The following is a 23,022-nucleotide window of genomic DNA, read 5'->3' as shown; positions in this document are numbered from 1 at the left end:
AATATGTTGGAGTTTTTCCAGTATTACTCCTAAACAATCCTGGCGGCTATTGTAATATGCAGCATTAAGTATTGGATATTTTTGGGACATTGTCCTTTAAATAGGAAGAGTTCAGGAATATGCAGTTGTGCCTACTGTTTCCTGCAACCAGCTGTGAATTTTAGTCCAGTATTTTTTCACAGTGAATTTTTCCAACAGCATCCTAGGTTTGTTTTCCTGTTTTCTGTTGTGAACCACTTGTAAAAAATACCAGGTGACCAGCCCTGATTGGAGACACACTTTGATGTGAATCTTCGAAATGATTCAGGTGGGTTTTTAAACTAGAAACAGAATTAATATTAAAGTGGTGCATACATTCTATGCTGGTTCAGGGGTTGCGATGGAAGGCTTCATACGATCTTCATTTATCTTCCATTCCACATTTCGGGTTGAATTTGTTTGGAAGCTGTAAAATACCTTCTGGGATTTGATATATTTTTTTTCCTTGGACATAAAGAATAATAAGAAAATTGTGTAGCATTTCCCTCTAAAGTTCCTTCCAACTTCTAAGATTTTGTACTCTGTAAAAGGTTTATTGTTTTTTCATGAGGTTGAATTCCTCTTAATGCCTAGGTAGGATGATGGATGGCTACTATATTTCAAAGCATAGCCTTAGTGTATATTAAAAACAATCCTTTTGTAGAAATTTTAATTGTAAGAGACCTTTCATATTTGTCTTGTTAAAGCAGGTCCGTTTTCTCATCTTAACAGCACTAAAAGCAAAGGAAAGTAGCTCAGGAATTTTTGATTACTATTCAAAGTGCTTATTCAGTTTGGGAAAATTACCTTTTCAGGCTTATCCTTTAATACAATTATCCCTTTTAAGCTCTAAAAGAAGTTGTACACCCTTAATGCCTTCTAGCAGAGTGGGGGAAGACAGTCTTATCAAAAGATGCCATTTAGCACCTGAAATGAACAATACTGGTTCAGTAAGGCTTCAATACTTCCCCGCCACCCCTTTCAATGGCTGCATAATTGTCTGTTTTTGCATCTGGGGCTTTGGAGGTAGAATCTGTCAAAGGCAATCAAGGTCAGGCTGAATCTAGATTTGAATTGCTTTCCAATTTTGGGCTAAAAGTAAGCAGCCGCAGCAGCATTTACAGGGTAATAGGGAGGCAACGTACAGCTGCCGTCTTTAAAAATCGAAACGCCGGTCTAATTGATGGAGTGTAAGATTTTGTCAGCTAATGGAAGAAGCAGGGGGAAAAAATTGGGGAAGCGGAGATGGGATTTTCTTGCACAGGAAAAGTTTTGTATTTATTGTGCGCTTATGTATTGTTGTGGTTGAAGCTAAGTATTCATTGACAGGTTGGGCAGGTTATAGTGGATAATTTTATGTACTCCACTTAAATCAGACTAAAAACCGCAAAGTTCTAAGTCGTCCAAACCCCAAATTTCAAGCCTGGTGGCATAAAGTATTCTTGTTGAGATCAGAGGAACGGAGGACTCTTCTCGTGAAATATCTCTGGACTCGTTCAATTGTATTAATGTCCAATATGCAGTGCGGGTACCAGACAGGTGAGCTGTATTCGAGAATTGGTCTAGCAAATGTCTTGTGTGCCTTAGTTTGCAATTCAATATTACCAGAGAAGAAGCCACGCAAGACTTGGTTAACAACTTTTAAATCTTTTTGTGGCAATGTTGTTACAGCGAGCTCTGGCACTTAGATCATTTGAGATGAGTACTAAAAGGTCCTTATTTATTTATTTATTTATTAATTTGACTTGTAGGCTGCCCGATCCTGTAGGACTCAAGGTGGCTCACAACAATAAAAAAAACCTATAGGATAAAAAGTCAAAATTTGAGCAATGTTTAATAATGGTAAAAACTCCTCAATATAACCCCACTAATAAAGACTAAACACCCCTGAATAATAAAATAAATAATAAATAAATAAATAAATATTTTTTAAAATAATGTTGAATAAATAATAAAAACCCAGAATTCAACCAATACTTTCAGAGTGAGGGCCGTCTAAGCACCCAGGGTAAAAACTAAATGCATTTCAGGCCTCAAAGGGGGGGAAGAGAGCAACTTTTATTAAAATTGGAAGGGTTGGAGTCTATTCTCTATTGGACTCTATTAAATATGCAGAAAAGAACGAGGCTCCACAAAATTTGCGTTTCTGGCTGCACCGATCGACCGCTCCGGCATCGATCTTTGCACGCCTGGATCTGGGATGGATTGCAACGGCCTGGCGGCCATGATGGGACCTTGTGCGGGCAAAGAGGCTTCACCGGCGCGCGGGAAGTTATCGCTCCGCGCATGCGCGAACTGAGCCGCTGCAATTTTATTTTTTGAATGAATTTTTATCGCTTTAGCCGAGCTCCGGGTCTCGTTTGAACCGCCTTCCTCTGCTGTCTCGCGCGGCTTTCTTCACCCGGAGCGCCTTTTCCAGCAAGACCATTTTGGTTATTATTATTATTATTATTTGCAAAATGCAATAGGGATATCCCAGGATGGAGCAGCAGGTACTGCGGACTAGAAGCATGGCAAGGAGGGAGTGTTTTAAATTGCTCATTCTGAACTAAGCACCTCTGTCTCTGCGGACTTCTAGTTTGGCTTCATTTGCCCTTTGCTTCTCTGGTGGGCTTTGGGGGTCCAGCTCCAGAGTTGTGGACAATCCCATTTTGAACATTGAGTGTGCAGTATAAGGAAAGCTTGGGAAATCTCACCCGCTGCTGAGGTCTGAACTGTGCAAGCTCAGCGCCCACACAGAATGGTCGTTCTCAGTTGCAGGAGTTTTAATGCACGCAGTTGGCAGCTCCTGGGGAAACTTTCCTGCTTGTGTTAGCAACTTCTGTTGGGCGTTAGGGAAGACAGAGACAGAGTGGCGTTGCTTTTAGAAATGGCTGTCCTGTAAAGGAAAGGGGAAAAGACAAGTATGTAAATATAAATAAATAAAAATACGTACAGCCAGAAATGTGTGAGATATAGGGAAAGATAGAGACAAATATGTAAAGCTGGGTAGATGATAAATGATAGTAAGATATAGATGATAGATGATGGATGGATGGATAGATAAGATAGATGAATGGACAAACGATTGATTGATTGATTGATAGATAGAGATAGATAGATAGATAGATAGATAGATAGATAGATAGATAGATAGATTGATTGGATAAAATAGATTGGTAGATAGATGATAGATGGATAGATAGATGGATGGATGGATAGATAGATAGATAGATAGAAACATAAAAATATTGGATGATGTGTGGCAGTCCTGTTTCTTTTTCTCTATAATGCTATTTCTATATTACCATTATTTAATGTTTCTAATACTATATACATTTTATCTTACATAGGTCTTACAACGGTATCTCTTTTATTCCTATATTCAACCGATCCTCTTTTCTTTCCCTGTTACTTAATTTAGTTGACTATTTAATTGACAGGAGAGCTCTCTGCTTTTCACCAAGGGGAAATAACGGTCACTATTCTTCGTTGTTTCTTTCTGCAAAATGTTAACGTGGCCTCTGCTCTTCTTTACCCTCTTCAGACAAGAGAGAGGAGCGAGATCGGAAGGAATTCGTGTTGTGCGGAAACAAGGCGGTGAAAGGGCAGCCCTTCTGTTTCCACCATGTTTTAAGGTCCTGCAATGGCCGAAGATGGGCCTCCAGATAAGAAAAGGCTCAGGAGAAAGTTGCCCCTCTCTAAGACCAATGAAAAACCGGCAAGAAGGAATGGCAAAGAGGGGGGGTCTTCAGCCCCAAAGTCTTCTTCCATTATCTCCCTTTTTAACAACGCTCCCCCCGCCAGAATTGCCTGTCCCTTGTGCGGCCAGACGATACCAAGGTACAGAATCAACCAGCATATTGACGAAGAATGCAAAAATAATCAGAAGGAGGACAATGAGAATTCGATCGGCTCAACATCGGCTTCCAGCCCTGGACAATCCGCTGAAACTGGGCCTGAGGGTTCGAGTCCGTATTTTGCAGCCAAGCTCTCAACTCCCGAGAAGAACAGCAGCCTTTCTGGAGGAGACAATCCACAAACAAAAAGAGGGTCAGGAGAACAGGCGAGTCCTTATTTCAAGAAAGTTGGAAAAATACACACACCACTTGAAGATCAGCCTAGAGTTGGCGCCATTCAAAATATCTCCCTGAGAAGCTTGTCCACCAGATTGTCCAGGAGGTGGCGTGGCCGTAACAGGGATGGGTTGACTCAAGATGACCAACCTTCTCCAACTCAAGTGGGCATCGCAGAGCAGAAACCCAACCGGAAACCTTGGGGTGAAGATTCCCCGAAGGAGAACCAGTTGTCCCCATCAAGGCTTGGTCCTCTGAATAAAGAGTGGGATATCTCAAGTTTAAGACAAGAAGATGACTCAAGATTTCTCTCTGATGGCCTGTGTGATTCTACTCTGGTATCACTCAGTTGCAGAGAAGTTGGGCTGTCAAGAAAAGGCCATCAACAAGTTAATAACCCCCAGAAGAATCGAGATGTTCACCAGTTGGGAATATCTTCAGTAGTTGAGGAGGAAGGGTTGACAGCAACGTATCCTAAAGATGAGCCATCCAAGCTGGAATCCCAGAGTTCCTCCTCTAACCAGCCAGATCCAACGATAGAAGAAGACAATCACCCTGAGAGGCAAAAGTTCTCCAGCTCCACCAGAAATGCAACTGAACGGCTTTCGATGGAAGCTAGAACTGAAGTCGAGGATGAAGTATGCTTGGCATCTTTAGAAAAAGCCACTTTGCCACATTCAAATGGGCACGTTGAGCCTGGCGTGGATTCAGTGGGTCACCCCTATTATCTTCGAAATTTTCTCATGGTCCTGGAGGCCGTATTGGAGAACGAAGATGATCGGAGACTCTTCAGCGAGGAAGATTTGGAGGTCCTAGCTCGGTTCTACAAGCTTTCAGGTAGCTTTAATTTGTTAATTGGATTAATGGCTAGGGGACTCGCATTATGACTGCATTGACAGGCTTCACAAACATTGTTAGTGCTATGTGTTGGGTTTGGCAATATGTAACATAAACCATAAATGTATGCTTGCATGTATTAGAACACTTGCTTTAAGTGCTAGTGTTGTGGATGACCATAAGAGGGCGCCAGAAGCATGGTTCGCTCTCTGCTATTCCTTGCTATTTCTGTACTGTCTCAGTGACTGTTGTTATAAGAACTGTTTGTTCTAATGATGGTTTATGTATGGTTTATGTAAGTAAGGCTTATAGACTTGTATATGTATTGGTTGCTATACATGTGTATGACTAGGATTGTTCTTCAATAAGATATTTGCCAAAGTGAATATATTTTATACACTGAATGTATCTGAATTATATTGTTGAATTATTACTAATATCTCTGGTCTACTACCTGGATATCGGACACCTCCACGTTTCCTCTGTGTATGTGTATCTTTGACTACTCAGAGATTACTCTGCACACTCCTTAACACCAAACATAGTAAAAAACAGGTGTAAAATCAAATTGGATCATGTGGTTGACTTGATTTAGAATTATTTATGACAACAGTTCTGGATTCAAATACAGTCATAAATCAAGGTCAACCTGCAAGTGCATTTCAGATTCTGCATTTAGCCGCTAAAGATTCTGCATTTAACCAGAAAGTCCCACTTCTCATCATTAAATTGCTTGACGCGTCAGAAATGTCGGGTCAGCCGAACCTCCAGGGTTAGATTATTTGGCAAAAGGTCCAATCGTTTCCCAAGAACTTCCATGCAAAGCCACTTTTTCAAACCTCTTTGCAAAAAAAATTTTCTTCTCTCTCCCATTACAATTCCATCTCAGCCAGTGGACAGAAACTCTACGTTCGGCTCTTCCAGCGTAAATTGGCCTGGATAAAGACGAATAAAATAGAATATGCAGAGATCAGTTCGGATCTTTCACCGGTCATTGAAGAACTTGTTGAAGGAGGATTCCTGCACTCTGGTAGGTCCAGTAATCAGGTGGGTGCAAAGCCATTCGGCTCCATTCATTTAGTGGCTTCTCAATCAGTGACCCAGAGTTCTTTTGGCGGGGGGGGGGGGCTGAGAACTGTATTTAATAAGAATGGAATGAGAATAAGAATAGAGCTGGAATAGAGCTTGTCCCAAAGCGAAGGGTTTCTGGAAAACAAAAGAAAGATAATAATTTATTATTATTATTATTATTATTATTATTATTATTATTATTAATAATAATAATAATAATTTATGAGATTTGTATGCCGCCCCTCTCCGAAGACTGATGAACCAAGATGAACCTTGGCAGTTCGGTGTTAGCAAAAACTTCCGAAGAGAAGGATTGAGGGGTAGTGATTAATGACAGTCTCAAAATGGGTGAGCAGTGCGGTCAGGTGGTAGGGAAAGCGAGTAGGATGCTTGGCTGCATAGCTAGAGGTATAACAAGCAGGAAGAGGGAGATTGTGATCCCCTTATATAGAGCGCTGCTGAGACCACATTTGGAATAATATTGTGTTCGGTTCTGGAGACCTCACCTACAAAAAGAGATGGATAAAATTGATCAAAGACGGGGTACAAAAATGGTGGAAGGTCTTAACCATAAAACCTAACAGGAAAGACTTAATGAACTCAATCTGTATAGTCTGGAGGACAGAAGGGAAAGGGGGGACATGATCGAAACATTTAAATATGTTAAAGGGTTAAATAAGGTCCAGGAGGGAAGTGTTTTTAATAGGAAAATGAACACAAGAACAAGGGGACACAATCTGAAGTTAGTGGGGGGAAAGATCAAAAGCAATGTGAGAAAATATTATTTCACTGAAAGAGTAGTAGATGCTTGGAACAAACTTCCAGCAGACGTGGTTGGTAAATCCACAGGAACTGAATTTAAACATGCCTGGGATAAACATCCATCCTAAGATAAAACAAATAGTATAAAGGCAGACGAGATGGACCAGGAGGTCTTTTTCTGCCCTCAATCTTCTAGGTTTCTATATTTCTATGAATGAGGAAGGGAGGGAGGAAGGAAGGAAAGAAAGTGAAGGAAGAGAAGGAAGAAAGAAAGAAGGAGGGAAGGAAAAATCCACAGGAAGTGAATTTAAACATGCCTGGGATAAACATAGATCCATCCCAAGATAAAATGCAGGAAATAGTATAAGGGCAGACTAGATGGACCAGGAGGTTTTTTTCTGCCGTCAATCTTCTCTGTTTCTATATTTCAACCTTCTACGGATGAAGGAAATAATAGGAATGGAATCAGATTTACTGCAGAACAGTTTTTACTAGGGATCACTAAGAAACATTATGATAAAAAACCTTAACCTATAATAATACATATAATAACTTCAGTTATGAAGGCAATATCTGTTCCCCTGGAGTTTCTTCTTAATGTTTGTCAAAAAAACTTTCACCTCTTCGCAGAGACCGACCTGCAAAGCCTCCTGGAAGCCCTTGACTTACTTTCCGCCCCAGAGTTGAAAACTTTAGCGAAAGCATTTCACTTGAAAAACCCAACTTCTCCCAAGCAGCAACTCCTGGAGGATTTTGTCCAGTTGTCAAGACAACGCTCCATCTTTGACAGGTGCCAAGCTGGGATTGGCAGCGTCATTCTAAAGAGGTAAAAACATTCAGGGCCCTTGTGAAAAGAAATGGAAACAAGTGTAGAAGTCTGCACCTGAACGGGAACACAACGGAATCTCAGAGTTGGAAGGGGACCTTGAGTTACCGTATTTTTCGGAGTATAAGACGCAGCCTTTTCCTCCCTAAAAGAGGCTGATAATTTAGGTGCGTCTTATTCTATGAATGTAGCAACGTGAGAAAATGTTATTTGACTGAAAGAGTTGTAGATCCTTGGAACAAACTTCCAGCAGACATGGTTGGTAAATCCACAGTAACTGAATTTAAACATGCCTGGGATAAACATAGATCCATTGTAAGATAAAATACAGGAAATAGTATAAGGGCAGACTAGATGGACCATGAGGTCTTTTTCTGCCGTCAGTCTTCTATGTTTCTATGTTTCTAGCTTTTTTTCCCCCCAGCCCTAAGTAGCTGCTAACGATCTTCCCAGTGCAGTCAGGCGGTAGGGAAAGCAAGTAGGATGCTTGGCTGCATAGCTAGAGGTATAACAAGCAGGAAGAGGGAGATTGTGATCCCGCTATATAGAGCGCTGGTGAGACCACATTTGGAATAATACTGTGTTCAGTTCTGGAGACCTCACCTACAAAAAGATATTGACAAAATTGAACGGGTCCAAAGACGGGCTACAAGAATGGTGGAAGGTCTTAAGCATCAAACGTATCAGGAAAGACTTCATGGACTCAATCTGTAGAGTCTGGAGGACAGAAGGAAAAGGGGGGACATGATCGAAACATTTAAATATGTTAAAGGGTTAAATAAGGTCCAGGAGGGAAGTGTTTTTAATAGGAAAGTGAACACAAGAACAAGGGGGCACAATCTGAGGTCAGTTGGGGGAAAGATCAAAAGCAACGTGAGAAAATATTATTTCACTGAAAGAGTAGTAGATCCTTGGAACAAACTTCCAGCAGACGTGGTTGGTAAATCCACAGTAACTGAATTTAAACATGCCTGGGATAAACATAGATCCATCCTAAGATAAAATACAGGAAATAGTATAAGGGCAGACGAGATGGACCATGAGGTCTTTTTCTGCCGTCAGACTTCTATGTTTCTATGTTTCTCTTACCTTTGCAGGCTCTTTCATTGTTACTCTCTGCAAAGAATGTTTTGCCCTAAGTCTTTGCAGGGTTTTTTCCATTGCTCTAACTTGCTCCGAATAAGTTTATATCCAGCCCTAACCTGGTGCTAACAGTGTTCCCAGCGCTTTCCTTGCAGGCTCTTTCACCGTTACTCTCTACAAAGAATGTTTTCCAAGCCCTAAGTCTTTGTAGGGTTTTTTCCATTGCTCTACTGGCTCCGAATGTTTCTTTCCAGGTGCAAACCGGCCCAAGGCCATTTCAGATAAACAGTTGTCCAATTGCTTCTTAAAAACTTCCAGTGTTGGATCATTCACAACTTCTGGAGGCAAGGAGTTCCACTGGAGGACTCCTTCTCTTCCTCTCTTGGTTTCCAGGGCTAAAGCTCTTGTGGGGAAATGCATCAAGGTTTCTCGAGAGCCCCGGGCTGTTTTCTCCCACGTGCTGCTGCTCTTCTCCCTGACGGATCCCGTGGAGGAAGAGGAAGCCGGAAGTGGCGGCCAAAGACAACTTTCAACGGTGCTGATGGTCAACATGGGACGGACCGTCTTCCCCACTTACACAGTCAACAGGGAAACGCCAATATTTCAAGACCGGGATGACTTCCTTAGGTGGGAAAGAACGTTAATCTAAGTTTGTCTATGTTCCGTCGGGCTCTCTGGTAGAATCCTCCCAAAAACTCACAGGTACAAATTTCAGACACACACACGTTTGAAAATTCAAAACAATGTTCTTTATAATGAAAATTCACTTAACCTAAGCCCTCTTTTGGGATAGCCAAGAGCCCTCGTCTCCAACCAAACTGATAATTTGTACAAGTCCCTTATCAGTTCTGTGATACTTAGCTTGCAGCTGTGAGGCAATTCACAGTCCTTCTTCTTTCACAAAGTGAAACACACTTTGCTCTGGTTTAGTTTCAAAGCGGGGAAAAATCAGCACACTAAAAGTCAAAGTCAGTAAAGCAGTCACGAAACACAAGGATCAGATAATCCTCCACAATGGCCAAACCTACAGGCTGCTCTTTATAGCAGCCTCACTAATGACCACAGCCCCACCCAACCACAGGTGGCCTCATTTTCTTTGATAATAATCTCTCAGTTGTTGCTGCCTCTGCATCGCTCTCCGCATGCGTGGCTGTATCATGAACTCTTGTTCTGAATCCAAGGAGGAGCTAGAGAATTGATCTCCTTCTGAGCTGTCTGCCCCACTCTCCTCCTCCCTGACACTCATGTCTTCTTGGTCAGAGGAGCCTTCATCATCAGATTCCACCAGGGGCAAAACAGGCCTGCAGCATGTGGATGTCTCCCCCACATCCACAGTCCTTGGGGCAGGAGCTGGGCCAGAGCTGACCACAACAGACTGTCTGGAGACGATCATTTCATCCAGGTCAAAAGGCCAACTTTATTTTATCATTTATACTTATATGCTGCCTATTGCAATAGGACTCACACTAATCATAAATACTAAAAGCAATAAATTGTTGTACGCCGCAAGAAGAAACATAGCATTACTTGTAATAGGACAAGGCGGGGAAGCCGTCCTCTTCAGGACAAGTTGCAACCACCAATTTTAATTTCTCTGTAGGTATGCTGCCGCCGCGCACGCCTCAAGTGACATTTCTGTGGCAATGGCCGGCGGGAACTGGGAAGAGGCGCGTTGTCTGTACGAGGCCGCGAAAGCATCTTGGCAGGAGCTGAAAGGACATCCCACCCTCAGGTGTGTAGGTGGGAGGATTCCCCACTGTGATGGGACATGGGGACAGAGAGGACGTAGCCCTGAGCTGCATAACGGCAAGAGAAAGACTCGAGAGAGGAAAACCCTGACTTCTCAGCCTGTAAAAACGACAGAAGGAGATTGGTACTTACGATCATAGTTCCCTCTAAGCTGAGCAGTGAGCAATCGCTCACTTAAAAATCACCATAAACTCAGAGTTTTCCAAACCTGCCCAGAAGCCGAGAGGGAAAGAGTGAGAGGGAAGGAGAGAGAGAGGAAGAGAGGAAGAGAGAGAAACAGATAGAAAAAAGAGAGGAAGGAAGAGAGAAAGAAAAAGAATGGGAGTAAGGAAGAGAGAAAGAAAATCAAAATCTAGTTTGAAACTAGCTCAACTATTTAAGTGGCATTTTGATATTGATAGAGTTGCCCTATTATGAGCTCACTGATATAGACACACAGGACAGTATTTTATTTTGAAATTCTCTGAGGCAAAACAGGGTGGGTTTTTTGTTTGTTTGTTTGTTTGTTTGTTTGTTTGTTTGTTTGTTTGTTTGTTTGTTATTTCTGTGCCGCCCAGTCCTGAAGGGACTGCCGCTCAGACACTATACTTTTCTGCCCACCCCCCAAAAAAATTAGAGGGAACACTGCTTACGATATTTATTATTATTATTATTATTATTATTATTATTATTATTATTATTATTTATTACATTTGTATGCCGCCCCTCTCCGCAGACTCGGGGCGGCTCACAACAGCGATAAAAACAATACTGTACATGGTAACAAATCTAAAATAACAGTTTAACATTAAAAAGTCTAAAAAGAAAAAAAACCCAATATATAAAATAGATACACACAGTCATATGCACAAAACTACATAGGCAAGCGGGGTATGTCTCAGTTCCCCCAAGCCTGACGACAGAGGTGGGTTTTAAGGAGTTTACGAAAGGCAAAGAGGGTGGGGGCAATCCTAATCTCTGGGGGGAGTTGGTTCCAGAGGGTTGGAGCCGCCACAGAGAAGGCTCTTCCCCTGGGTCCCGCCAGACGACATTGTTTAGTCGACGGGACCCGGAGAGTTGCAAGATTGATGTTGTTAGTACTATGTACATAACTGGTTGGGTTTGGCGATATATACGGGGTGTCCAGCAAACCTGGAAAACAGGGAAATATCAGGGAAATCAGTGTTTTGGGAAATATCAGAGAAATTGTGAAAAAAACCAGAATAAATCAGGGGGGGGGGAATAAACTTTTAAAATGTTTAAAAGTCAGGGGGAAATCATGTAAAAAACAAAAATGGATTGTGCTTCCTGGCAGAGTCAAGCAGAAACGAGTGTGACTGTGGCAACCACTTGCTTCCGCAGCTACCGATATTTCTCCAATGGTACAATGTCATCTATGGCAAGTTGCAGGCAAATGTCAGGGAAATATCAGGGAATTTCAAAATGTTTTCCCCTCTGGACACCCTGCAAAGGAGATTGACTTGTGTGTTTTCTCTTGCAGCCCCCACCGAGCCCTCCCAGAATACCTGCGGCGTTTCACTGTGGGGTGGCTCTACACACGGATCCTGTCGCACGGGGTAGAGATCCTGCAGAGGCTTCACATGTACCAGGTAATAGATCTCTTCAAGAGATCATCGCTTTCTCGTTATCCCCGAGAGATCACCGGGTGGCCTCCTATCCAAGGAGGAACTAGCATTGAACTTGGTTCTCTGAGTCAGCCCGCAGGGAATCATTGGCTTATTTGACGAGAGAGCTGTTTGCTTTATGACCACGGCATCATTTTATGGCGGTAGCATTCAATAAACAACCTCTGCACCCAAAAAAGTTCACAACATCAGCTTGGTCACCTAAGTGATTTGTTTTATGAGTTGCAACTCAAAACTGATGGGCAGGATCCACATTACAGTCGCAAGTTACTTAAGACCCACCTATATCGCCAGGCATGGGGGAACTAAGACATCTCCCCCAGGCTTATTATATTTCATATTTGATGTGTATGTGCTGTATGGTTTTTAATTGTTGAGGTTTTTATTACTGTTGTGAGCCGCCCCGAGTCTTCGGAGAGGGGCGGCATCCAAATCTAATAAATTGAATTGAATTGAATAAGCCAAGGACCACCTGTAGCATCAATCTCTTCTTCCTTACTTTTTTTTTTTCAACAGCAGAATAGAATAGAATTCTTTATTGGCCAACTGTGATTGGACACACAAGGAATTTGTCTTTGGTGCAGATGTTCTCAGTGGACATAAAAGAAAAAGAGACATTTGTCAAGAATCATGTGGTACAACAATTAATGATTGTCATAGGGGTCAAATGAGCAATGAAGAAACAATCAATATTAATAAAAATCTTAAGGATACAAGCAACAAGTTACAATCATAAGTGGGAGGAGATGGGTGATAGGAATGATGAGGAAAAACCGGTAGTAATAGTAGTGCAACTTAGCAAATAGTTTGACAGTGTTGAGGGAATTATTTGTTTAGCAGAGTGATGGCATTTGGGGCAAAAAAAATGTCCTTGTGTCTGGTTGTCTTGGTGTGCAGTGCTCTGTAGCGACGTTTTGAGGGTAGGAGTTGAAATAGTTTGTGTCCAGGATGCAAAGGGTCAGTCAATATTTTCCGCGCCCTCTTTTTGACCCGTGCAGTCTACAGGTCCTCAACGGAAGGCAGGTTGGCAGCCATTGTTTCTTCTGCAGTTCTGATTCTCCTCTGAAGTCGGTGTCGGTCCTGTTGGGTTGCAGCACCGAACCAGACAGTGATGGAGGTGCAGATGACAGACTCAATGATTCCTGTGTAGAACTGTATATCAGCAGCTCCTTGGGCATGTAAAACATTTTGGTAACTTCTCGCCTTCTGGAGCTGCGCAGTGTGGCTGGTGGCCAAGAAACCCTTCCAAGATCTCCTGCAATCTTCCGCCTCCTTCACATCCTCCACAAGCTATTAATGTTGGTCTATTTTTAAGCTTCTTGCTCTTTCCCGCTGCTATTTTCAGCGCTTGGTGTTTCCACTTCTTCCCAAGCCTCTCCAAGTGTTGTCCTTCTGTTCCTCCTGCTTTCTGCGCGACGGCCTCACCTCGCCTTGAATCTCTCCACAACCGCAAGGTGTTGCACAGCCACATCTGTCGCTGAGTCAGGAGGCTGGCCGCGATGGCTGGAGTCTTGCCGGCCGACTGGCCTTGCCCTTCTGCAACCTTCTCATGACTTTCTCTCTCCCCTGGCTAGGAGGCGGTGGAGCAGCTGCAAGAACTTCTGGCTCAGGAAGATTATTGCGTGGACAGCCGAGGACAATGGTGGGAACGTCTCTCTCTGAACTTACACCAGCACTTGAAAGATACCAAGAAGGTAATTTGTCTGGTGTGGTCTTCGTGGGTGTTGTTAAGGAGTATGCAGAGTTATCCCTGAGTTATCAAAGATACACACACAGAGGAAACATGGAATTCTAGCAGATATCTTTCTGTTGTAATCTGTTGTAATAAGCCTTCTGCTGCACGAATCCCAGCGACCAGTTAGGTCCCACAGAGTGGGTCTTCTCCGGGTCCCGTCAACTAAACAATGCCGCTTGGCGGGACCCGGGGGAAGAGCCTTCTCTGTGGCGGCTCCGGCCCTCTGGAACAAGCTCCCCCCAGAGATTAGAATTGCCCCCACCCTCCTTGCCTTTCGTAAGCTACTTAAAACCCACCTCTGCCGCCAGGCATGGGGGAATTGAGATACTCTTTCCCCCTAGGCCTTTACAATTTTATGCATGGTATGTCTGTATGTATGTTTGGGTTTTATAATAATGGGTTTTTAATTGTTTTTAGTATTGGATTATTATTATATGCTGTTTTATTATTGCTGTTAGCCGCCCCGAGTCTCCGGAGAGAGGCGGCATACAAATCCGATAGATAGATAGATAGATAGATAGATAGATAGATAGATAGATAGATAGATAGATAGATAGATAGATAGATACATGATAGATAGATAGATAGATAGTATAGATAGATAGATAGATAGATATAGAGATAGATAGATAGAGAGAGAGAGAGATAGATAGAGATAGATAGATAGATAGTATAGATAGATAGATAGATATAGAGATAGATAGAGAGAGATAGATAGATAGATAGAGATAGATAGATAGATGATAGATAGATAGATAGATAGATAGATAGATAGATAGATAGATAGATAGATAGATAGATATCCAGCTGATAGCCCAGAGATATGAGTGATGGTTCAGTAATACAAGCCAGAAACATTAAGTATAAAATATTATTTACTTTGGCCAATATCTTAGTCAAGAACAGTCCTATTCATACACAGTTAAATCAGTCAATACATATGCAATACTATAAGTCTTACTTATTCAGCTCACAAATACACAAATCAGCATTTATGAGCCGTGGGGGCGCAGTGGTTAGAGTGCAGTACTGCAAACGGCTTCTGCTGAGTGTAGATCTGTAGGTCAGTGGTTCAAATCTCACCACCGGCTCAAGGTTGACTCAGCCTTCCATCCTTCCGAGGTGGATCAAATGAGGGCCCAGATTGTTGGGGGCAAGAGGCTGACTTTGTAAACTGCTTAGACAGGGCTGTAAAGCACTGAAGCGGTATACAAGTACTATAAGATAAGTTTCCTATATATACACTGCTCAAAAAAAAATAAAGGGAACACTCAAAGAACACCTAGACCTGAAATATTCTCATTGAATACTTTGTTCTGTACAAAGATGAATGTGCACATGTCAATTGGTGTTGCTTCCTAAATGGACAGTTCGATTTCACAGAAGTTTGGTTTACTTGGAGTTATATTGTGTTATTTTTTTTGAGCAGTTATAGAAAACACTCATTTTCTACTACAGAGTAGCAGAGAAAAAAGAATCACGCTTCTGGCTCCCCCTTGTGGCCATCCATAGCACTAACTCTTAAAGCAATAGTACATTTAAACGTTGCAGTACATTTAAACATGCATTGTTAGCTTGTTTATAGATTGCCAAACCCAACCAGTTGTGTAGATAGTAATAACAGTTATTACAGGATGGGTTCTCCAGCGTTGTTCTTGCCAACAGCGTTCTTGTAGAAGACCTCCTTCCTCTACCTAAGGCCCTTTCTGTCCGGTAGTTGATGAAGTGACCCCGCCGTATCTTGGTTACGTTTTATTAACCACCTCTCTGCAATGGTTGCTAGGCTATTGCGTCCATCCGGAAAGGCCTCCTGGATCCCTTCCTTCGTCCCGGCCACCGGCTTGGCCTCTCTCAGCGAATCCAAAGGATGAGAGACTCCCCAGCCTGCCAGACGTTCAAGCATCTGTTTTGCGAACTGCCTCTTCTTTCTGTCGATGACGTCACCCACGTAAGTACTCTTTGGACCAGACTACCTCCGGAACCGCCTGTTACCGCACGAATCCCAGCGACCGATAAGGTCCCACAGAGTTGGCCTTCTCCGGGTCCCGTCGACTAAACAATGTCGTTTGGCGGGACCCAGGGGAAGAGCCTTCTCTGTGGTGGCCCCGGCCCTCTGGAACCAACTCCCCCTGGAGATTAGAATTGTCTCCCACCCTCCCTGTCTTTCGTAAACTACTCAACTCATTTATACCACCAGGCATGGGGGAGTTGAGATATTCCTTCCCCCTAGGCCATTACAAGTTATGCAGGGTATGTTTGTGTGTATGTCTGGTTTTATAATAAGGGTTTTTAGTTGTTTTATTAATTGGATTTCTACATGCTGTTTTTATCATTGTTGTTAGCCGCCCCGAGTCTACAGAGAGGGGCGGCATACAAATCCAATAAATTATTATTAATTATTATTATTACTCAGCTGCTACAAGGAATTTACCAGATAAACTTCCCCCTGGGACCAACTCCCTTGTTGGAATAGTCACCTCTGTGTGTCTGGACTTTGGGAAAAGGTGTGATGTTTGTTTCAATGGTTACGTTTAGTTCCCCCTTTGCCCCAGCAAAAAATCCCTCTCACCTGTAATTGCTGTATTTAAGTTTTGTTTGCTGTCTTCATTGTTGTTGGTCCCCCCCCCCCTCTCTTTTCTTTCTTACTGCACACACTGTATGTGCCCACTTGCTTAGAATGTTTCTATTGTTAGGGGACTGGAGGCTAAAACATTATTTGACTGAAAGAGTAGTAGATGCTTGGAACAAACTTCCAGCAGACGTGGTTGGTAAATCCACAGGAACCGAATTGAAACATGCCTGGGATAAACATAGATCCATCCTAAGATAAAATACAGGAAATAGTATAAGGGCAGACTAGATGGACCATGAGGTCTTTTTCTGCCTTCAATCTTCTATGTTTCTATGTAACATATGAAGAACGGTTGCAAGAACTGGGCATGGCTAGTTTAATGAGAAGAAGGACCAAGGGAGACAAGATAGCAGTCTTCCAATATCTCAGGGGTTGCTCCAGCTATGCTCCAAAGCACCTGAGGGTAGAATAAGAAGCAATGGGTGGAAACTAAACAAGGAGAGAAGCAACTTAGAACTAAGGAGGAATTTCTTGACAGTCAGAACAATTAATCAGTGGAACAGCTTGACACCAGAAGTTGTGAATGTTCCAACACTGGAAGTTTTTAAACAGATGTTGGATCACCATCTGTCTGAAGTAGTGTAGGGTTTCCTGCCCAAGCAGGGGGTTGGACTAGAAGACCTCCAGGGTCCCTTCCAACTCTATGGTTACTGTATTATTGTATTGTATTGTTAGAACAGGAACCCTTTTCTTTTCACAGTTATTTTGGTGTTGAGCCAGAAAGGTGATGTGTATTTTGTGGGCTTGCTTTTGATTAAAAAAACTGTTTCTTTTAACTTTTACATTGAGAACTTGAATTACTAACAGGCCTAACCCCCTCTTTCCACTCCAGAGTTATGCTGGTTGAATAAACCTGTGCAGAACTTGGGGTGGGAGAAGACATCATCTCTGGGCTTGCTTTATCCCTTAACCAGGATTCTCCCTTGACGCAGGTTACCATCAAAGGAAAACTCTGCCCACAGACCGGGATGGGCAAATCCATGTTTATATTGGAGAGTCACACGGAGGAATCGGAAGTCTTGACGGTGGTCTGCTCCGTTGAGGAACTGGCCTTAGCCCACTACAAGCAACAGGGCTTCAACCAAGGTGAGCTTGTCCCAACTTGTCCAATTAAGATTTAATTGGGTTTGTGTGCCGCCTCTCCCCAAGGATTTGGGGCGGCTCACAGCACAGTAACAACAATCCAATTAATAATACATTAAAAACAATCTTTAAAATTCTAATTAAAAAAAATTATCAATGCCATTCATTCAACAATCAAACTAATGTCCCCAGGCCTGGCGGCAAAGGTGAGTTTTTAAACTCTTCCGGAAGGCAAGGAGGGTGGGGGCAGTGCGAATCTCCAGGGGGAGCTGACCTCCAAATGGATGAACAGTGCGGTCAGGTGGTAGGGAAAGCGAGTAGGATGCTTGGCTGCATAGCTAGAGGTATAACAAGCAGGAAGAGGGAGATTGTGATCCGGTTGTATAGAGCGCTGGTGAGACCACATTTGGAATAATACTGTGATCAGTTCTGGACACCACCTCCAAAAAGAGATGGATCAAATTGAACGGATCCAAAGACGGGCTACAAAAATGGTGGAAGGTCTCCATCAAGACGTCATGAATTCAATCTGTCTAGTCTGGAGGACAGAAGGCAAAGGGGGGACATGATCGAAACATTTAATTATGTTAAAGGGTTAAATAAGGTTCAGGAGGGAAGTGTTTTTATTAGGAAAGTGAACACAAGAACTAGGGGGCACAATTTGAAGTTAGTTGGGGGCATCAGATCAGAAGCAATGGGAGAAAATATTTGACTGAAAGAGTCGTAGATGCTTGGAACAAACTCCCAGCAGACGTGGTTGGTCAATTCAAAGTAACTGAGTGTAAACATGCCTGGGATAAACATAGATCCATGTTAAGACAAAATACAGGAAATAGTATAAGGGCAGACTAGATGGACCAGGAGGCCTTTTTCTGCTGTCAATATTCTGTTTCTAAGAAGAAGAAAGGGGCTTCTTCTGAAGACCCAGAGAGTATAAGGGCAGACTAAATGGACCAGGAGGCCTTTTTCTGCCGTCAATCTTATAGGTTTCTGTTTCCTGAAGCCCCAGAGGGCAAAAAAACAGCACAATATGCAAACCCAAAATGCATTTTTCTGAACTTCACCTACGAGGCTTCAGAAAGGCCTTTGTGATGCGCAAGGGGCAGAGCAGGGTGGGGGTAGGGATGCGCATACGTGGGGGCGAGGGGGGAGTGTGAGCCCATGCACGATGCTAGCACACCCCTTGTGGCACACGAAGAAAAGTTCGCCATCTAGGCCCCTAGGCCATTTCAGACTGTCCGGTCTCCTCTGCAATTTGCAGACTCGACAAAGCGGGCGAATTTGAGACCAAGGCAGAATCATTCATTCATTCATTCATTCATTCATTCATTCATTCAATCAATCAATCAATCAATCAATCAATCAATTTTTATGCCGCTCTTCTCCTTAGACTCAGGGCGGCTTACAATGTTAGCAATAGCCCTTTTTAACAGAGCCAGCATATTGCCCCCACACAATTTGGGTCCTCATTTTACCCACCTCGGAAGGATGGAAGGCTGAGTCAATGCAATTTGGGGTGGCAATAAACGGGGGCTGAATTCTTTTGCCTTGGCACATGAAAAAAAAAACCATTCCGAACTGTTTCCTGTGACTTCCCCTGGGCTGTTCCTCAGGCATCCACGGCGAAGGGTCGACCTTCACCACCCTCTACGGGCTCCTGATGTGGGACATCCTGTTCATGGACGGCGTCCCCGATGTCTTCAGGAACTCGTACCAGGTAAGTTTTGTGTCCGGAAGAGAGATAAGAAAATGTTTGTAGCTCAGGGTTGAATTGTGGGGTCTCCGACGCTCTCTAAGCTTGGCCGCTTTCTTGGAGACGTCCCCACACCGTACTTGATAATATCTTCAGTGCTGGGAGGTGGTGAGTTGGAGGAGGAGAGGAAAGAGGACTGCAGGGTCCTTGGTGCTCTCTTGAGCTTGGTTATTTTCTGGCAAACGTTTCATTACCCAAGTAGGTAACAACTTCAGTTCTAGAAGGAATTGGCTTTCCTTTCCTTCTAGCACTGTTTTTTTATTTTATTTTTATTTTGGCCGGGAGCCAAATCCAATTTAGACATTCTTCAAAGCTCTAATGTATTTTTAAGCACACAGTCACCAATCTTCAGGTTTTCCCCAGACAGCTGCATCTCTGCCTGATGAACTTAAAGGGATAACAGCAGTTTGCCAGCAAAGCACTTCTGGAACCCCAGACCTAGGACCTCCACCATTAGCAGCGTTGAAACTCCATGCCTCTTTACCCATAAATCCTCACTTATATACTGTCTGGGTGTGGTCAACTGTTTCCTAGAGATAGTCACTCTTTAGACTTTCTTCCATTGAGATATCCACCTTCTAGACCTTTTCCCACAAATATATTCCTGTCTGCTTTGTGACCTTCTAACTCTGGCATCTAATAGGGGCTCCTGATCCCCAGTGTTCCCCTCCTCCTCTGAGTCAGACATTACCATCATTGGGGTTTCTACAGTCTCTGGAGGTTCCTCAGGTTCCAATCCTCCCTCACTCTCTGACTCAGCTGTCAAGGACACTGGCCTCGGGTACCAAGATGGACTCCTCAGAATCTATGACTAACTGAGCTGGTCGGGGGCCGCTCACAACAACAGGGAAGGTCAAAGAGCACCAGGAAGGATCCCACAATCCAACCCTGAGCTACAAATCCTCTCTCCTATCAGAAGATTCTTTAATTATGTCTTTTGTGCGTGGGAGTTTTAAATGGGAATTATCTGGCCCCCTCCCCAGGCTTTCCCCCTGGACCTCTACACCAGCAGTTTCTACAAGAACCGCCAGCCGGCCATTGAGGCAAGATTGCAGTCGGTGCACGAAGCGTCCGCGGAGACCCTCCAGGAGTGGGTGGGAGACGTCTGGGAGGCCCAGGAGGGCAAAGCGTCGGCGCTGATCGGCTGGGACCGCTTCTCCTCCCTCCAGCAAGCCCAGGTGAGCGGGAGACGAGAGAACCTCCGCGCAGCCTGCACTTTGCAGGGACACAAAGGACCGGGCTCCATCCTGGTTAGAAAAACCACCCACGGTTCTGGAAAGCTTGGAGCCCTTCTGCCAAAAAAAGGGGAGGGAATTCTGGGAGTTGAAGTCCATCCATCTTAAAAGACGTTGAGATATCTAAGCAGGTCCTTTGCGATGGAGCAAGGAAGATACGGCTAACCTGTGCATTAAAAGAAATAAAATAAGGAGCAACTCTTTCTTTCTTTCTCTTCTTTCCTCTTCTCTCCTTCCTTCCTTTCTTCCTTACCTTCTCTTCCTTCCTCTTCCCCTTTTCTTCTTTCTTTTTCTTCTTTCCTTCCTCTCCTTTCTTCCTTCCTCTTCCCCTTTCTCTCTCTCTTTCTTTCTTTCTTTTTTTCTTCTTTCCTTCCTCTTCTCTCCTTCCTTCTTTCCCGTCTTCCTTCCTCTTCCCCTTTCTTTCTTTCTCTTTTTTCTTCTTTTCTCTCCTTCCTTCTCTCCTTTCCTCCTTTCTCTCCTTCCTTTGCTTTCCTGGAAATGCTGAAAGTCTTCCCAAGGTTGTTTTTTTTTAAAGCCCTGCTTCTTTTGCAGAACCTGGCCTGCTGCTTGGGAGGCCCCTTCCTGAGTGGAGTTTGCCGGCGACTCTCCCAAGACCTACGCCATTGCAGGGGGGGCCTCCCCGATCTTGTGGTCTGGAGGACGGACCCCCGGCAATTTAAGGTGCCTTCCCAGATTGGTTTTTTTATTTTGGAAAATTTTACATTGCCGTCTGCTCGCACCAGGCCACTCAAGATGGCTTACACGGCTATAAAAACACGTATGCAATAAAAATCATAAAGTGATAAATTAGTAAAATATACACACACCCCCACCCCCATTCATACAAACCATCTAGTACATAGAAACATAGAAGATGGAGGGCAGAGAAAGACCTCCTGGTCCATCTTGTCTGCCCTTATACTATTTTCTGTATTTTATCTTAGGGTGGATCTATGTTTATCCCAGGCATGTTTAAATTCAGTTACTGTGGATTGACCAACCACATCTGCTGGAAGTTTGTTCCAAGCATCTACTACTCTTTCAGTCAAATAATATTTTCTCCCATTGCTTCTGATCTTTCCCCCAACTAACCTCAGATTGTTCTTGGGTTCACTTTCCTATTCAAAACACTTCCCTCCGGAACCTTATTTAACCCTTTGACATATTTAAATGTTTCGATCCTGTCCCCCCTTTCCCTTCTGTCCTCCAGACTACACAGATGGAGTCCATTGAGTCTTTCCTGATATGTTTTATGCTTAAGACCTTCCACCATTCTTGTGGCCCGTCTTTGGACCCCTTCAATTTTATCCATATCTTTTTGTAACTGAGGTCTCCAGAACTGAACACAGTATGTTCAGCTGTTTACAGTGGTGGTTACAGTGTTGTGTGATCTTGATTTGCGATATTTTTCCATTTTTTTAACGGGAGGGGAGGGCTTTAACTAAAGAGAAGGCACCGCTTTCCTCGTTCAAATTGTGGAGTGACAATTTTCACGCTCTTTTCTGCCTCTTTCCCCAATCCGGCGCTTCAGCTGGTAGAAGTCAAGGGCCCCGGCGACCGCCTTTCGCACAAGCAGACGGTGTGGCTGGACGAACTGCAGAAGTTGGGCGCGTCGGTCGAAGTTTGTCACGTGGAGGCCGTCGGGTCCAAAAGTCAGCGCCTTGGATGAAGGGGGGGGAGTTTCTCCCTACCCCCGTAGGAATCTGGGATCCAGTGCAATAAAACGATCCATACGGCAATGGATTTCCTCCGGTGCTTCTTTCGAATCTGCTTTGGCTTCGCTTTGAATTTTCTATCCGCCTGCTCACACCGAAGACACATTTCAGGCTAAGTTATTGGAAGGGGGTTCTACAGGATTGGGCGGCATAAAAGTCCAATTAATCAATTAATAAATAAGTGGATGTCTTCAGAGGTCCAGGTGAGCCCACGAAGAGCATTTTCCAAGCTAAAAGACAGCACTTAAGACTTATATCCTGCTTCACAGTGCTTTAAAAACCTAAGTGGTTTACAGAGTTAGCATATTTACCCTCTATAATCTGGGTCCTCATTTTAATGACCTGAAAGATGGAAGGCTGAATCAATCTTGAGCTGGTCAGAATCGAACTCCTGACAAGCGGTGGGTTAGCCGCCCAATCCTGCACTCCAACCACTGGGAAGGGAATGGAGGAAGGAAAGGAAGATAGCAATAGCGTTGAGGACTTATATACAGTGATCCCCCGGGTATTGCGATCCCGATCATTGCGAAACGGCTATATGGCGATTTTGCAACCCGGAAGTAAAAACACCATCTGTGCATGCGCGCCCTTTTTTCTATGGGCACGCATGCGTAGATGGCGCCGGGCAGATCAGCTGCTGGGCGGCTTCCCTAGGTCTTCCCCCTCTTGCTGGCGGGAGGGCGAGCGGCGGGCATCAGCGAGGAGTTTCCCCACCGCCCACGCAAACTCCTCGCTGCCGCCCGCCCGCCCTTCGCCCGCCCACGCCGTTCATTCTCGCCGCTTCCCAGCTGAGTCCTGAAGCGAATTGGCTTCAGGACTCAGCTGGGAAGCGGTGCGAGCGAG

General features: G+C 43.8%; 2 protein-coding genes across 3 annotated transcripts in view; one reads left to right on the top strand and one right to left on the bottom strand.

Annotated features, from left to right (window-relative positions):
- MTMR10 (myotubularin related protein 10) overlaps positions 1–23,022 on the bottom strand; it is a 780,230-nt gene that overhangs the window by 719,234 nt on the left and 37,974 nt on the right. Inside the window, exon 16 of the mRNA XM_070762186.1 lies at positions 11,450–11,532. Coding sequence (XP_070618287.1) covers positions 11,450–11,532 — 83 coding nt within the window. The remainder of the gene's footprint in view (positions 1–11,449; positions 11,533–23,022) is intronic.
- FAN1 (FANCD2 and FANCI associated nuclease 1) lies at positions 2,316–22,203 on the top strand. 2 transcript variants are annotated; one of them, XM_070762182.1, is made up of 14 exons: positions 2,316–2,510; positions 3,545–4,910; positions 5,800–5,940; positions 7,374–7,569; positions 9,046–9,279; positions 10,253–10,384; positions 11,882–11,990; positions 13,601–13,720; positions 15,545–15,709; positions 17,326–17,479; positions 19,090–19,193; positions 20,213–20,407; positions 21,017–21,145; positions 21,996–22,203. In XM_070762182.1, exons 2-14 carry the CDS (start codon positions 3,644–3,646, stop codon positions 22,131–22,133), a joined length of 3,084 nt encoding a protein of 1,027 aa, XP_070618283.1. In that variant the 5' UTR covers positions 2,316–2,510; positions 3,545–3,643; the 3' UTR covers positions 22,134–22,203. The 2 variants fall into 2 exon arrangements, with proteins under 2 accessions (XP_070618283.1, XP_070618284.1); XM_070762183.1 differs by having other exon boundaries at positions 2,328–2,450.

The sequence above is a fragment of the Erythrolamprus reginae genome, chromosome 10 (assembly GCF_031021105.1).
Source record: "Erythrolamprus reginae isolate rEryReg1 chromosome 10, rEryReg1.hap1, whole genome shotgun sequence".
Classification (NCBI taxonomy): domain Eukaryota; kingdom Metazoa; phylum Chordata; class Lepidosauria; order Squamata; family Dipsadidae; genus Erythrolamprus; species Erythrolamprus reginae.
This window is presented reverse-complemented; position numbering and strand designations above follow the sequence as displayed.